Source organism: Polistes dominula, unplaced genomic scaffold (genome assembly GCF_049000335.1).
Source record: "Polistes dominula isolate Pdom_NZ unplaced genomic scaffold, Pdom_raw_medaka contig_28, whole genome shotgun sequence".
Taxonomy (NCBI): Eukaryota; Metazoa; Arthropoda; class Insecta; order Hymenoptera; family Vespidae; genus Polistes; species Polistes dominula.
In genome coordinates, this window is record NW_028300879.1 from 5,770,453 (window position 1) to 5,787,188 (window position 16,736).

The following is a 16,736-nucleotide window of genomic DNA, read 5'->3' on the forward strand; positions in this document are numbered from 1 at the left end:
TTAAATGAATCCTTTGATTATTCATTCAATGAGGGTGTATATTTCTTAATCTCTTGGAAAAGTTTACGTTTTAAAATGTTACGCAAATTATTATTATTATTATTATTATTATTATTATTATTATGATGATGGGTTGTCCTGAAAGTTCATGCGCCGATTTTGACGGAAGATTAAAATGCCACGAATTTAAGTTTATCTTTTGGTATATATTTATTAAATAATATATAAGTGCCATTTTTTTCTGTTCTACAACCTTTCTTCATCTTAAAAAGGGTAACTTATAAAATTTGATCCCTCTAGAACTTCTCAGGTTTTTCAGAAAAAAAAAAAAAAGAAAAACTTTATGCCACCTATCGAAAATCGGCACGAATTTTCCGAACAATCTAATATTATAAATGATATTATTATTTAAAAATATGATATTCTATTAATTATTGAAATTACTTGAAAAATATATGTTATTAAAATAAAAATATGTTTTCAACTTGATATAATAATATTTTATTTAATATTAACTTTACACGTTGTTATTATTATGAATAATATCATTAACAAAAAATATAAAATTAAATATTGCAAATCAACATTTTTCTAAGAAATTTATTAAAGTGCATGATACAATGACGAGTGATTGAATATAATTATAATAGCAAATTCAAATTGTCAATAATATTATAAAGTAATCAAACTAACCCATTCATTGTTTTGCAAATTATAATACATATATGAATTACCGTTAGAATAAGATGAAAAAAAAATAGAAAACAAAATCACACGTGTTAGAAGTAAAACCTTCAAACAACTAAGTTTCAAGAGAATGAAACGAATACACAGTATCAAAAATAAGATAATTAAACGACTGTACCTAGGAAACTAATTACTATACACTGTATATACAATCTGTAATCCTAACTACCTCATATAAATTTATAAAGTTTCATAAACGTCTTAAAAATACAAGCTCTGGGTTCTCTGTAAAATAATATGAGTCTACGCTTCGTAGTATTCCTAAAAAGTTATTACTCATGTGCTCGTTAATAATTTATTTAAATAACTACAACCAGTAACTTGTGCCGATTTGGACCTTTCATCCTCGGCATGGCTGAACACTGGAAGGATTTTAAATAAAAACTCACGGTTTAAGAAGTTCTATGATGGCTCCAAAAAAAACTCCTACTTCGGATCAAGTATTGCAGTCTGACCTGTCGATGAAAAACGATACTCAATTTGTCATTGAAGCAGATCCATCGAAGATCCACCAAAAATCCATCGAAGAATTCATCCAACATCTTTGAAAGGAAGAGAATCCATGGAATATTATTCAAAATCATATAAAATAAAGTCGAATAAAATGTAAATACTAATAAATACTTACAATGCATTCCAATGAGATGCAACTTTATTGCACCATGGTGATGCATCTCGCGTGAATCTAAAAACGCGGTATAAACGAAAATAAGAAACTATAGATGAGTTTCTTATAGCGAAACCGAAATTTCATTATACGACGAACAACACTGACTCTAATTCGCGTTTGATTTTAACTTATTACTCGCCCGATCACTGATTCTACAACTAATTCAAAGACTGCATTGCACGCAGTTTGATGTTACCACCGTTTGATGTAACACTGCACATATTGCTTCGCGCACGATTGCAATCTGAAACAGAAATAAAAAACAATACTATTAATATCATTACTATTACAAAAAAGTATTAAAATTGTTGAGGAATTATTTAATACAAAAATATACTCACTTTGATAAATGCACGATGAATGCACGATGGGTCTCCTATCCTTAGGATGACGATGACAATGCACAAACAATGACTATAAAACTACATTATATGCAGTTAATTCAATTAACACTAGATTTATGGACTGAGCACATTTGATTCATTTCAAATTTTTTTGCTATATATATAATAGAAATATTATTTTTTTTTTAAATATATGTTAATTTTTAATGCTGTAATGAAATATACGTAAATAATAGTTCCTCTCCTCTACCCACTTTTTCATTCAAACAATGTTTGTAAATTTTTAAAAAATAGTGAAACAATACAATAGTGAAAGAATTTAGTGTTAAACGAATTTCTAAATGAATTTAATTAATGAAATGTGAATACCATTCCAACGATGATCTGAAACACAAATAAAAATAAGATTATATAAATCGTTGTTATATAAAAATTGCCATAATTATTGACAAAATGTTTCATATAAAAATTGACTTACGTTTATTCTTCATTGATGACTGTAGGATGGGTATCCTACCCTTAGGATGACGATGAGCACACGTTTAAACCGAATAAAAGAAACTAATGGAGTTTCTTTGCCCGAAAAAACGAAATATCTACATACGACGTACAACACTGAATCTATTTGTCGATTTTTTTATATTTTATTTTAACACGATGCAACACACGAAAATCTCATTGCCTACGCGCTCGATTGCAATGATTTTCTGAAACAGAAAAAGAAAAAGAACAATTAATATCATTGTTATAATAAAAATCAATTGAAATTATCAAAAAAATGTTTGATAGTAAAATATACTTACATTTAGTCTTCGTTGATGACTGCAGGATGGATATCCTACCCTTAGGATGACGATGTATAAAATAAAATTAAATAAAAGGTCTGAAAAGCTGAAACATACTAAAAACTATATTACAATATTTCCTATTAATTATTTCTGAAGGCAGGACACATATTAAATGGTAATTATCAAAAAATTATTTAATAATCTATGATAATAGACATAATTAAAAGTTAAAGTTATTAAATATTTGTGAAATTTATCAAAGTATGCAACTATTTGCTTGTTAAATTACAAACCAAGTATGTAATATTAATAAAATTATTAATTAAAAATCTTTAAAGTTGTCTAAATAAAACAGTAATTGTATCAGAAAACTCAATAAAGAGTAATCTAAAAAATAAACCAATTTTTATATCATTCTATGCAATGAAAAACTTTTTAAACTATTAAAATCAAAACGATAACGTTAGAAATAAAATTATGAAATAATTTAATACGCCTTATTTTCGTTCATGTTGTCTTGTTGAAGGATAGAAGACGAATACGAGGTACGTTACTACGTAACCTTGGTAGAGGAGATTTCGGAAGTGTCGTGTATACCTATGATATCGGCTGTTTACGTTTTGTCGTCGACTCGAGAAATACCTAAAAATATAAATACACATTTATAATAGCTTATATGTCGAGTGTATTGTTTTCTTATTCTTCCTCTCTCTCTCTCTCTCTCTTTCTCTCTCTCTCTCTCTTTCTCTCTCTCTCTCTCTCTCTCTCTCTCTCTCTCTCTCTTACTCCTTCTCTCTCACTCTTTCTGTAGTATTTCTATATGCTTATATGCTTATACTTAAAAAAAATAATCTCCCCATGCTCAGAAAGCTAAAAAAAAAGCAAAATATGAAAACACTCACGTATAAAAATCTTGCATGTAACTATCATTTGGTATATAACATTCGTTCTATATAACATGATATATAACAGGAAGGTGTACCTACGTTAGATAATTAATTAAAACAATTACCTGAAATTAACGGGATAACAAAATCCGCTGCAACAACAACAATACAACAAGTACAACTGTATAACAAGTATACAAATGACTGTTTTCTCGTATACCGTAAAATAATGTTTTTATTCTGCATTCTTTTTATTCCATTCATTATTTTGATCATGATTATAAGTTATATATGCATTTAATAAAAATAGTAATTATATAAAAGTGAAAAGAGTGTAAAAATTTGAAAGTTATAATCTGAATCTCTGTTTATTTTTATAATATTTATGTGACAGGCATCTTAAAAGGATGCGATTTTATTTTGTTCCCTTCATCGCCGCGCTACATTTTGTTTGTCTCCTTCTTTCGCAGGCTCAATCCTATATGTTTGTTTCTTTTTCTCTTCTTAATTCCGTTTAATTGCCGCGTTATGCCACTGCTCGCCACATCGTTACGCTGCCGCGTTTCGTGTTTCATTTTTTCTAATCACTCTCATTTTAACGAAGTTTTCACTTCAAAAAGTAAAAAGAAAAGCTATCCGCGTTATTCGCAAACGATAAAAAGTAGAAAATAGAAAAAAAAAATAAGAAACGATCAATAAATATAAACGGATGAATAGATCCTATGCCGAATTGAAACCGATAGATAGGCACAAGTGATCCGATGCCTTTGATGCACGCCCGAATACATGCGCTATCCAGTTAATTCTTTCTGGTTGGTTCGACAAACAGGACCGGAAGTGACGTTTCTCTTTTCGTGTTAGTTGGCCCGTGTTCGTTAAATACATCGTCGTCGTTTCACTTCTCTTTCCTACCCCTGCTCTTCCCCTCATCCCTTTTTAGGTTTTGATCTATCAACTGGAAGATACCGTATGTGTATATATATATATATATATATACATATATTTAACGAACGTCATCACCCATAATCAAATCTGTAATACCTAAAACAGGAAATCGTCGAATTCTCTTTTATTTTCTATTGTCAAAAATGATCGTCAATTAATAAGAAAAAACGCAACCTCCATATTCTAATTAAATTCATTCGAACGATTAATTAAAATTTTACATTGTCACTGATATAATAAAAAATTATTTAAACAATTATCCTTAAAAAGAAAATCATTGCTGTATATATAATATATATTTCTTACTACGAACAATTATTTTCAAATAATTAAACTAGGCGATGTTAAAGATAGAAAAACGTTTTGTTCTAATTCTTAACCAACTCATAGTAATTACTTTGATAAATAGAAGAGAAAAGGTAATATCTAAGCTTAAGTATGATGCTAAAAATAAATTGATCGAGAATAGCAGTGTGGTTGTCGTCGTTAATAAAGAAGACAATATGTATAGAAGCATGAATAGCACACCAAGTGATCTCTATTTCTCTCTCTCTCTCTCTCTCTCTCTCTCTCTCTCTTTCTTTCTCACGCAAAATAGTATAGGCGTATGAAAGATAGGTCACGATGTAGTGCAGACGTTTACACGTAACCGGGAAGGCGACTACCGCAACTACCGTCAGCTTCAAAGGGGCACCCAAGCGAGGTGTATATTCCGTACTTGGCTAGGCTACCTCCGTACGCACGAATAGTCAAGTACCACCACTAAGTAAAAGGGTTATTTTTAGTTCAATTTGTCGCTCGAACGATACCATAAAGCTAACAGTACCTTACCAGCTCGTCTCTCTTTCCGTCTACAACTACCAATATATATATTTTTCCTATGTGTATATACTACGTTAATGTATTTATGTGATGTCACTATATGCAATATCATGTATAATGTAATAAAAAGATATTTCGTTATAACTTTATTATTCTGCCATTTTAATTCTAGATAAATGTATAAGGATTTTGTGTTACAACAAAAATTTGTATATCTTTACTTAATTATTGTTATTTTTAATAAATAAATAAATTTAAATATTACAATACGAATATGTACATAAGTTACGAGAAAAGAAAATGTTATAAGATTTAAAAATTCTGTTCGTGAAACTTATATACGCATACGTACGTACGTGGCGTTCCAGATCGTTCATTGGACATTTATGGAAAAAAATGAAATATAGCGGCAATCTAACCGTGTTACGTGTCACCATGAAGTAACACGTTCTGTATAACAGACCGAATACAACGCAACAGCAACAGCAACAGCAGCAGCAACAGCAGCAGCTTCGTTTACGTACACCTCGTATGTCACGTATCCATACGCACTGTATATCACGTGTGCAAAACACGCATCATGCAAGTTAGGATGAAAGTCAATAAAGCATCGAATAGGATAACGGATAAATGGTCACGAATTCCATGTCAATTATCCACTTCCAATTATTCTTTGGATTTCAATTCCATTTGACGTATAGAAATATATATATATATATATATATATATATATATATATATATATATATATATATATATATATACATGTATATTCTAAATAATATCTAAGAGTTATATAAATGGATGTAATATTAAAATAAACAAATAAATAACCAAGCAATTCGAATTGATCCGATTGAAAATAACAATTAAAAAATAAATCTCTTTGTGTTTTCAACGTCATTTTGAAATAATCGTTCGACCCTTCCTTCCTTTCTTCCTTCCTTCAATCAGAAACATTTTATTAATCTGAATTGACACGAACGAATGACAAATTGTTGATCTCCGATTGTGAATGTGATTTTTGTTGTTTCTATAGAAAGACAAAATGGTTAGTTCGCAACGATAAGGTGAGATTTGGAATTTTAAAACGAACAACGGGAGATACGAGCCCTTCGTGTGTACGCATACACATGTATAATCGGATATCTTCTGTACCATGAAATGTTGTTTGACTTTACGATAAAAAAAAAAAAAATATACGCAACGGTGCTTTCATTTGTCGAACTGAAAGTCAGATTTGATTTCGTGCTATACACAAGTGAGATGCACGAGAGCTTCCAATTGCATATAACGAACAGAAATTGAACAATTTAGAAAATATGACAATTCTGTTATTATTATCAAACGATCTTAATATCAAATTATTATCACATTTATCGATACTTAATTATATTATTATATTAAATATAAAACAAGTATTTAATACGAAAGATTAAATATCAACAAAATGATATTATCCTACCACTAAAATAAAATTATTTGTTCTCAATAACAAACAGAACTCCATATTTAAAAATTTAACTTTATATTTTTGACTTATTATTATTATTATTACTTAAAAAAAAAAAAACAATCATTCTCTGCTCGATTTTACCAAGTTATTAGCAGAATACCATTCTGTATATTTTATATTTTACAATATATATATATATATCTAAAGAGAACTTTAACAGGATGAACCAAAATCAATAAGCCGATTATTGGTTAGCACAAGCGGAGATTATGTTACTACGAATCGACACCTCTATGATGGTACATGGTTCGTGGGTTCGTTTGAATACCATGGGACTTTCCAGACAGCCGGACATCCGTCCCAGTTCCTTTTCCAACGGCGTTTGACAAGGGAGGATCCAACGTTCAATGTAATCTTCGCGGACACTACGTAAAGTACGTTCCTTTTGTAGGGAAGCTACGCGTATACCCTTGTCCCATTGCCATTGTCCACACAACGTATTTATGCGTTCTGCTTGAATGGGCGTGAAAAAAAAATAACCCTCACCTCATCCCACCCCATCCCCAAAGAAAACAAAGTAAAAGCTACCTGAAAGCAGACTATATTGTTTATTGTATCGTACGTCTCGGTTATACAGACAATTGTTTTTATATCATTATTTTTTTTTTTTAATTTATCATATTGCTAAAGAAAAATTGTTACTTTACTTGATAAAAGTTTCAATTATAATATTGATTTCATCGTTTTATCGATACTTACAATAATTTTGATGAAATGAATTATTTTCGTGTTGAAGGGTGTTTATGTTTCATAAATCAATCGTATACAAATATATACATTTTATTCTGTAAAAAATATTATACAAAATGAAATAAATTGTGAAAAATTCGAGACACAGGATACATATAAGCGTGGCTAATATAACAAAATTATAAATGAATAATCTCTGTATTAACAAAAAAAAATGAAGAAAGAAACAAGAAATAAAATTAAAAAAAAAAAAAAAGAAACGATACTGATTACATGACAACCATAAAACAAATCTCTGACACGCGTAGCACAGGCCCATAACTTTTCGGTTCGTCAAAATTTGTCGTTAGTTTGGCATTCACCAAAAAAGAAAAAGAAAATAAATAAATTTGAAGCAACAAAATTTCTTGAATTAAAAGCAACATAAAAAGATATATATTTACATAAAAAATTTAAAAGAGAAATGGGTCAAGTAATGGGTGAAATGCCGTCCACGTTGGATGGATTAAAGGAAGAACGCGATCGCGTACTTCATTGGAGCGGAGAAATCCTTGCTAAAGTAAGTGATAACATCCAAAACGAAGATACGTTTTTAATGGATTACACCGATGAAAAAGTTGATGAGAAAGTAAAAGGATGGTTCGATGCTAACATGGGAAAAATTAACGAAACTTGGTCAAAAATACCAAACATTAATGAAGATTGCAAAAATAGTATCTTAGATAAAATTGAAAAGGTAATCCTCTCTTTAACTGTTAATATATATAAAAAAAAAAATAAAAAAACTAACAATTTATTCTTGATCGCTTTTTTAAAAAATTAAAAATTCGATTATCGATTTAGCTAAAACAAGAATTTTCATCTAAAGTAAGAAAAGAATACGAATCGGCTTATTCCGATATTAAAAAATTTACGAAAAAAGTTGACAAATTTGGCAGCGAGGAAAGAAAAATTCACGAATCCATACAGAACGTAGAAAACGAGAGTGGGGGTGATGTTGGTAAATTTCAAAAAAAATTTGGCCCATTGAGAGTGAAAGTATTTAAAAATTTGGAAATTGGAGAAAAATTTATGTTCGAGGATAAACGTTTGAAAGATAGTTTTACAAAAAGGGTAACGACAAATTTTTTAAAAATATTCCCTATTGTATTATTCATTTTTTTGTTTTTTCGAAAATTTTTACTAATATCTTAACGAATTATATTAGGTTTTTGACGTAGATCAAAAATTAAAGGCAGAATGTGCAAAGAAATTTGACAAATTTGTCAAGGAAGCTGAAAAATGTGGTGCCAAATAAAATACAATTACAATAAAAACACACATGGCAAAACTTTTATAACGAAAAAATAAAGAAAATTTATTAAAAATCTACGTAAAAAAAAGGTTTCTATAAATCAATTGAACGCTATCGTAAAATGGTAATACAGGTGTAGGATAATTTATTTGTAGAATAAGATGTTGACTCTGTCGGCAAGTTAACCCGTCGTCGATAAAAACTTAAATACATCGATCGATCGAACGAACTTAGGGAAAAGGGAGAGGAGGGAGAAGAGTAGATAATAAGGAAATTGTTTAATAATAATTTTTAATGATAACAATTAAACAATACATTCGTTAAAAAAGAAAAGAAAAGAAATAAATTAAAATAAATAAAAACTATATATAAAAAAAAATAATAAACGTATAAACGTAAATACAAAAGTGTGCAATAAACAAAATTTAAACTTTTAAAGAGATATCAAAAAAATTAAATAAAAACTTTGGGAAATAACGATGAACGTGGTACGACAGTGAGAAAGAAAGAAAAAAGAATTAAAAATATATAATGGTAGAAGAGAGAGAAGGATAACAGTAAGGTAAGTTGAAAATAAAAAGAGCGGGAATACGTTTATTTAAAAAAAAAAAATGAAAAAGGAGATCATTTCTTCGGAAGGAAAAGTTAATGCTTCGATAAAAACTTTCTTCTCCTAGAGGAATAAAATCTCCTAATGGAGTATTAGTTCTTTAATGATGTACGTAAAAAGACGTGAGTATAAAACATATGTAATATATCAGTTGGCTAATGTGACAACGACGATAACTACAACGACGTCGAGGAGGTATAGGAAGAAGAAGAAGAAGTACGACCTTCGATGCGCGTGGCACGTTTCGATGTGACGTAGAGAGCAACGTGGAACGTGATCGTGGTAGAGGGGAAGGGAGAGTGGGAGAGAGAAGGGAGAGACGAACGTAAGACGATGATGCTCCGTCGAATCACCAACGACGTTGGGGTAGGCTCTCTCGGAGACTCCCGTTATCGGGAGAACAGAAATGTTCAAGGTGCAAACGCATGCCATGCACATTCATCGGATACGCACGCATTCTATGGATGCGCGCGCATACTGTGGATGCATTCTGTAGATGCGCGCGCATTCGTTGTATGCGCACGCATCGAAACTTACAGGGACGTATATATATCGTCGTCTGTTTCATAAATATTCCTATCGCACCCTCCTGACTTTGTATAAAATAAATCGTTATTGTTATTATTATGTTTACATCTGAAGATTTAATAATAGAAAAAATTCAATATATAGAATTTATAATGATCGATGTAAAAATTATAATAACAAATGTTTCATTAATTTAACATTTTATATTCGTACATTTTTCTCATTCGATAAATTTCGATATGAAACTATTACGAAGAAAAATCTTTTCTGACAGCCCTATCGAAAGTGAGCGGCAAACTTCTTCCCAAAGGACGGAGATAGAGACATCTATGGGAAGACGACAATATTAGGAGAGATCTTAAGGAAATAGATTACGAAGATCGCGAATGGAGAGGTCGCTCTCAGGGACGAATAAACTGGCGGGATTTACAATTAGTATTTGCGGCAATGAACTTTCGAGTTCCTACTGCCAATTAATTATAATGATAATAATAACATGATATTTTGCAAGTGAATTGCGAAAATAACAGACATCACCATGTTTTGATTTTAAAATTCTTTCAAATTGACTCACTAATACACTTATTTAAGAATAGACATTTAGTATTATTATTTCTATTATTTTTGTTGTGTTTAAAGATTCTATAGTGTGATGATTTTTTTTCATTTGAAAAATAAATTTGATAAAAATAAAATATTATTAAAATTGACGAAATTAACTTGTTTTTTTTTAAATCTTCAAAGAAGAGTATTATAAACTGTACGAGATATATAACAATACATACTTTTTTATTTGATATAAAATATCGTAGTATAGACATAAAAATATTTTAAACAATTTTACTTGACTAACTTTTTTACATATTTGACATATTTTATCTCATGGCAGAGCCAGAGTATACTACTTAAGAGAATAAGACTACCGCACTGATGAGCCGCAGCAAGCGGCACTGGTACATAATACAATAAAGTTAAAAGGCCTAAAGATACTTGCAGATAGCCCGCACCCAATACAGTATTTACAGCTGTTTTCCCATTGCCAGGAAGTTTATGTTTTCGAGATAATATAGCTATAATATTTACTAATGCAAAAGATAATATACCCTGTAAACAATAAAACATTTAATATATATATATATATATCGCGTACACGTTATACTTTATCTTACAAACTTACCAGATATCGATGTTGAAATTGCGCGGTGGTTGGATTTTCAGTAAAATTTTTTAATGTCTCAGGTATAGCAAACAAATCATCAGGTATCCATTTGCCACCCATTTTGGGAAAAGTATTGTAAATAAGTCCAGCGTCCATACCTGCTACGAACGCTCCAGAAATAGCAGTTAAAAATATCATTCCTTTCGTCGAATGAACCAAATATCTGAACGGTGTTAATTTTTTCACAGCAGCGTTAACATTTTCAATACTAAGGCTGCCGTTTCCTATTTTTTGTGCTGGTATTAAATAGCTCAGAGCGTTGTATAAAAATCCTGAATATATTACAAATGCTAATCCTAAATGAGCAGCAAGACGATACTGCGACACTCTCGGTACATCTGAAGGATCATTAAAACGATCTTCCAAACCAGATTTTACCATATACCATCCCATTAATCCTTGTAAACCAATCAATGATCCTAATGCCGCAACACGTATTTTCATATCTGATTTAAGCATACCAGAAAACCAAAAGTAAGTTGCTGGTATTAAAAATACACCACCTATTAATCGACCCCACATTCTATGAAAATATTCCATCCACCAAATTCTCTTAAATTCGTCCAACGTCATATTCTTATTAGTTCTATATAAAATAATTATACTTAGAGAAATACTTAGATATATATATATAATATCCAAACATGTAATAAAAAATGGTTTTTTGTCATCTTACATTTTATATTCAGGAAATTGTTTATAACGTTCAAATTCAATACGCCATTGTTCTTCATTAATTGGCATTTTTTCTCCAAGTAATTTCCAAGTAACCATTGATAAACCTGATTCAGTAAGCCTGGTGATACCACCTATAAATATAAGAAAGAATAAAAAAGTAAATTGATCATAAAAAATATTTATTTAGTAGATATTTTTATTTTATACTTGTATATTTATATGTATATATATAAATACATCTTATATATAATAAAAAAAAATTATATTAGAATTACAAATAATATTGATTTACAATTAAACACTATTGTTTGTTATTGTGTCGATATTTTACTTTCCATATGTTAAATCGACAATGATTTGAATAATTCGATGGATTTGATTGTAGAATACAAAATAAATTAATGTACCTAAGGCTACAGCTACAAAAACCATTCCACCACAAACGAGTAACCAAGAACCAACTATTTTATCTGCATTTTTATTTGCTTTCGATGAATAGTTTATTGCTATTGTACCAGACCGTCTAAGTGATTCCTACAAATAATTAAAAATGTTTAATTTGTATAATATGAATTTTATATTTGTACAATATTATTAATTAATACAAATGAAATACCTTTTGCAATAAAAATGTATTCCTTTTCATTGGTGCAAGAACATTTTGGAATACGTTTATTCTTGAATTGTTGTTCGTTAACAAATTTCTCCAAGATGGTAAACATTTTGTTAAACCGTTGTTTGTTAAAGACTTGGAGCAATATCTTGTTACGTTTAACATGTTATTTGATTTAATATTATTATAATCTTATATTGATTCCCAATGTGTTATATCTGAAATGTATTTAAATATAATTATGACTTAAATTGTTTTTTATTTCATACACTATTGTTATTTCTTTAAAAGAAAACTTAAAAGTTATATAATTTATAATTACAATATTTATATTATATTTATTTTTTTTTAAATAAATATATACAAATTAATAATAAACAAAATTGTAGCGATGCAAAATGATGCAACAATACAATTTGATATTTGATATTATTTTAATATGACTGCTGTTGTTTGTTTACATTTAATTATTGTCTATATAACAACTACATAATACTTCACAAAATTTGATCAAAATCAAACCGGTTTTAAACGTCAAATATATTTAACATTTATGACGAGTTGATGATAAAAATTAAGTTGTCTGCTATGATATAAACGTTACCAACTTTGAAGTTAATAGTCACGTATAATTTCTAACCTAGACAGTGTTGCCTGATAGCAATGTTGTATCTGATACATTATAAACGTTACCAACTTTGGAGTTAGTAGTTAAAAATATTTTCTAGCTTCACCAATGTTATCAAAAAATTTGTGTGCTATACGTGGGTGAGTTGAAAAGTTTTGAACATATAATTTTAAACATAATTTTTGTTTCTGTCAAACTAACATTTATTAAAAAAAAAAAAGAAAAATAATAAAAGTGATTTCTTAACAAGGCTCAAAACTTTTCAATCCACCCACGCATTACAAACATTGCCAACTTCAGAGTTAGGAATTTACCTATGATTAGTTTTAGGTTAATTTTCTAACCTTAAAAATTGAGTACAAGTGTACCAATAGCATAAAATAAAAGAGCATACTCACATCTCTTGTTTGTCACGTAAAATTAGTTTCAAAGAGGTGTTTTCTTTTAATATGTAGTATAGTAATATTTTTAATTTCTTCAAATGTGTAAAGTGAAGTGTAAATACGCGTGATACGATATTTAGAGTAAATAATCTCAGATGTAAATTTTTTTTTATACAAATATGTTTCACATTTTATAGTGTTCAATATAATAATGAGTACAAATCAATATATTACTTTAATATTCGAAGTTATATTTAGAGTTATCAGTTAAATGTTGATAAATACATTATCTGATAAAAATTGTTTCTTGTCTTGAATATCTTTTGACAATCTAAGAGATTGTGATTACGGTACAAGTTAATTTGATCATATGTGATATTGTTGAAAAAGTTTTTTTTTTTTTAAAGCAATAATATAATATAGAAGAATATTAAAACATAGGTAAAGTAGTATATGGAAGATTTATTAGTTATATAAAATAAAAGATTATTTTTTTAATAGTTTCTATTTATTTAGCATATTTAATTATCAATTTTAATTGTTCTTTTTTCTTGTTCACTATAGATACTACAATATGGCACAAAGTGGTCACGCAAAATTAACAAAGCTTCGAGAATTGATGAAAACTGTTCAAATAAATGCTAACAAAACAGTGGAAATTCAAGCTTACGTTGTAACCTCGGAAGATGCACATCAATCTGAATATTTAAGAAAGTATGACCAAAGGCTTACATTTATAAGTGGGTTTACTGGTTCTCTTGGTACAGCAGTGATTACTCAAAACAAAGCATTACTTTGGACAGATGGAAGATATTTTACCCAAGCTTTGTCGCAATTTGATCCACCGGAAGAATGGACCTTTATGAAAGATGGTTTATTAGAAACACCTTCGATACAATCCTGGTTGGTTTCTAATTTACCACCTAAATCTGTCATTGGAGCTGATCCTAATTTATTAAGTTATAATAAGTGGATTACATTGCAAACTACTCTTGTTGCCGGAGGACATACCTTATTTCCAATAGAAGAAAATTTGATAGATAAGGTATGGGGTAAAGAGAAACCATTACCTGTAGCAAACAAAATCATTCCACAAACATTGGAATTTTCTGGTGAGAGCGCAGGTGAAAAAGTAAAACTGTGTCGTAAAATAATGGAATCTATCGGTGTGAAAATGCTTATAATTACCGCTCTAGATGAGGTTGCGTACCTTTTAAATTTAAGAGGTTCTGATATTCCTTATAATCCTGTATTCTTTGCATTTGTCATTCTTACTAAGGACGAATTACATTTCTTTGTGGATGTCCGTAATCTTACAGAGGAAGCAATACAACAAATGACTATTGAAGGAATTAAACCCAATTACCACCCATACAGTGATATACATGACTTTATTAAATGCGAAGCTTCTTTTAATAAGAATAAATTAGTATGGATAAGCAATGGCTCAAGCTTTGCCATTCATTCCGATTGTGGAGAATTAAAAAAGCATATTGCTATTTCTCCCGTTTGTGTAGCTAAGGCAATTAAAAATTCTATAGAAATAGAAGGAATGAAAGCTGCCCATAGACGCGACGCGGTTGCACTTGTCAAATATTTTGCATGGTTGGAGGATAAAATAAAAAATAAAAAAGAACTTGTTACAGAAATTTCTGGTGGCGGAACAACTTGAAAAATTTAGATCGTGAGTATTATTAATATCATATATTTATTTTTGTTTATTGCATATCTTGCTATATACTTATACTATGATCTCATGTTACTTTTTCAAGGGAACAGGAACACTACGTTGGTTTAAGTTTTTCTACGATTTCATCTGTGGGTCCACACGGTGCCATAATTCATTACACTCCATCTCCAGAAACAGACGTTCCAATTACAGACAAAGAATTGTATCTATGTGATTCAGGAGCCCAATACAAAGATGGAACCACAGATGTCACAAGAACTTTGCATTTCGGTGAACCTACCAATTATCAACGGGAATGCTTCACCAGAGTATTTAAAGGACAATGTCGTTTGTCATCTACGATATTTCCTTTTTAAAACAAAAGGAAATTATTTAGATACATTAGCACGCGAAAGTTTATGGAGTGTTGGGTATATAAATTTATTCGAGTATCTTTTTATTTTGGAATATGTTCAAAGTAAATTTTTATTAAATAAACAAATTGCAGACTTAATTATTTACACGGTACAGGACATGGAATAGGATCCTATTTAAATGTTCACGAACAACCAATTGGTATATCTTGGAAACCATATCCTGATGATCCTGGCTTACATCCAGGAATGTTTTTATCCAATGGTAAAATGATTGTATCGTTTATTACAATGACATTTGTATGTAGATATTAATTAATATCTGACTATTTCTCTTTAGAACCTGGATATTACAAAAATGATGAATTTGGTATTAGATTAGAGAACATAGAACTAATCGTTAAAGCAGAAACTAAATATAAATTTGACGATAATGGATTTCTTACTTTTGAAACTGTAACACTTGTTCCAATTCAAACCAGTTTACTCGATGTTTCTTTATTAACGGATGAAGAAGTACGTTTACTCTTCTTTTTATTAATTAAAAACGATTTTAAGTATATTAAATTATTAAAACGAATGACTTTGATTACAGATCAAGTATTTAAACGATTATCACGCTAAATGTTTAAAAACATTACGCCCTTACCTCGACGGTCCGGAAAATGCTCAAGCTCGTCAATGGCTTGAAAGAGAAACACAACCGATAAACAAATAATAATTTTTCATTGGTCTGTGACGATTGAAAATAATAAAAAAAATTAATTACTTACGCTAAAATTTTATAATCTTGATATGGATAATATTTTTACAAACAATGTATACATTAATTCTAACAGGGATATTTTGTATACGTTTGTAATGTCATGTTATAAAAATGTTTTGAAATAAGAACGAGAGAGAATATTTTTTATTCAGCTTAAAAATTAATTTCCTACTTTTTGTTTTATTTTTAAATATACATATAATATATTCTTTTACTTTTAGTAATTTAAAATTTTACATATATAAGTCTTACACATCCTATCTTATGTGTAAATCATTTTTGTTTGTTATTGAATTATTATATATTTAGAAAGAAACAAATGTTTCTGTTATTTTCGAGGAAAAAGAATTATATGCAAAAATGATAGTTTTATTTAAAAAAAAAAAATATAAATGAAAAAGAACTGATATTATATATTCTATTTTAATAAAAATTTGATAAAACATGTTACTCAGATTGTATATAGTCGATTGTTTACTTTCAAAAACTAAATTAAGAACGACTAAGTTTAATTAAAGTCTTTAATACAGTACAGTAGTTAGAGTTTGACGCTAGAATGATCGCG

General features: G+C 29.1%; 3 protein-coding genes across 6 annotated transcripts; 2 read left to right on the forward strand and 1 right to left on the reverse strand.

Moving 5' to 3' along the window:
- Positions 1 to 6,805: 6,805 nt before the first annotated feature.
- LOC107066892 (uncharacterized) lies at positions 6,806 to 10,465 on the forward strand. Its single transcript, XM_015321922.2, has 3 exons — positions 6,806 to 8,145; positions 8,253 to 8,522; positions 8,617 to 10,465. Exons 1-3 carry the CDS (start codon positions 7,873 to 7,875, stop codon positions 8,704 to 8,706), a joined length of 633 nt encoding a protein of 210 aa, XP_015177408.1. The 5' UTR covers positions 6,806 to 7,872; the 3' UTR covers positions 8,707 to 10,465.
- Positions 10,466 to 10,611: 146 nt separating this feature from the next.
- LOC107066941 (heme A synthase COX15) lies at positions 10,612 to 13,132 on the reverse strand. Of its 4 annotated transcripts, none has more exons than XM_015322014.2 (6): positions 12,992 to 13,132; positions 12,355 to 12,569; positions 12,146 to 12,272; positions 11,737 to 11,869; positions 11,019 to 11,646; positions 10,612 to 10,945 (listed from the first exon to the last, which is right to left on the reverse strand). In XM_015322014.2, exons 2-6 carry the CDS (start codon positions 12,514 to 12,516, stop codon positions 10,682 to 10,684), a joined length of 1,314 nt encoding a protein of 437 aa, XP_015177500.1. In that variant the 5' UTR covers positions 12,517 to 12,569; positions 12,992 to 13,132; the 3' UTR covers positions 10,612 to 10,681. The 4 variants fall into 4 exon arrangements, with proteins under 4 accessions (XP_015177500.1, XP_015177501.1, XP_015177499.1 ...); XM_015322015.2 differs by lacking the exon at positions 12,992 to 13,132 and adding an exon at positions 12,813 to 12,948; XM_015322013.2 differs by lacking the exon at positions 12,992 to 13,132 and adding an exon at positions 12,674 to 12,947.
- On the forward strand, positions 13,073 to 16,299 carry LOC107066940 (xaa-Pro aminopeptidase ApepP). Its single transcript, XM_015322009.2, is given in 8 exon segments — positions 13,073 to 13,119; positions 13,927 to 15,019; positions 15,021 to 15,046; positions 15,135 to 15,402; positions 15,404 to 15,462; positions 15,540 to 15,670; positions 15,746 to 15,921; positions 16,001 to 16,299. Coding segments are annotated over 8 exon segments (1,908 nt in total). The 5' UTR covers positions 13,073 to 13,087; the 3' UTR covers positions 16,124 to 16,299.
- The last annotated feature ends 437 nt before the right edge of the window (positions 16,300 to 16,736 follow it).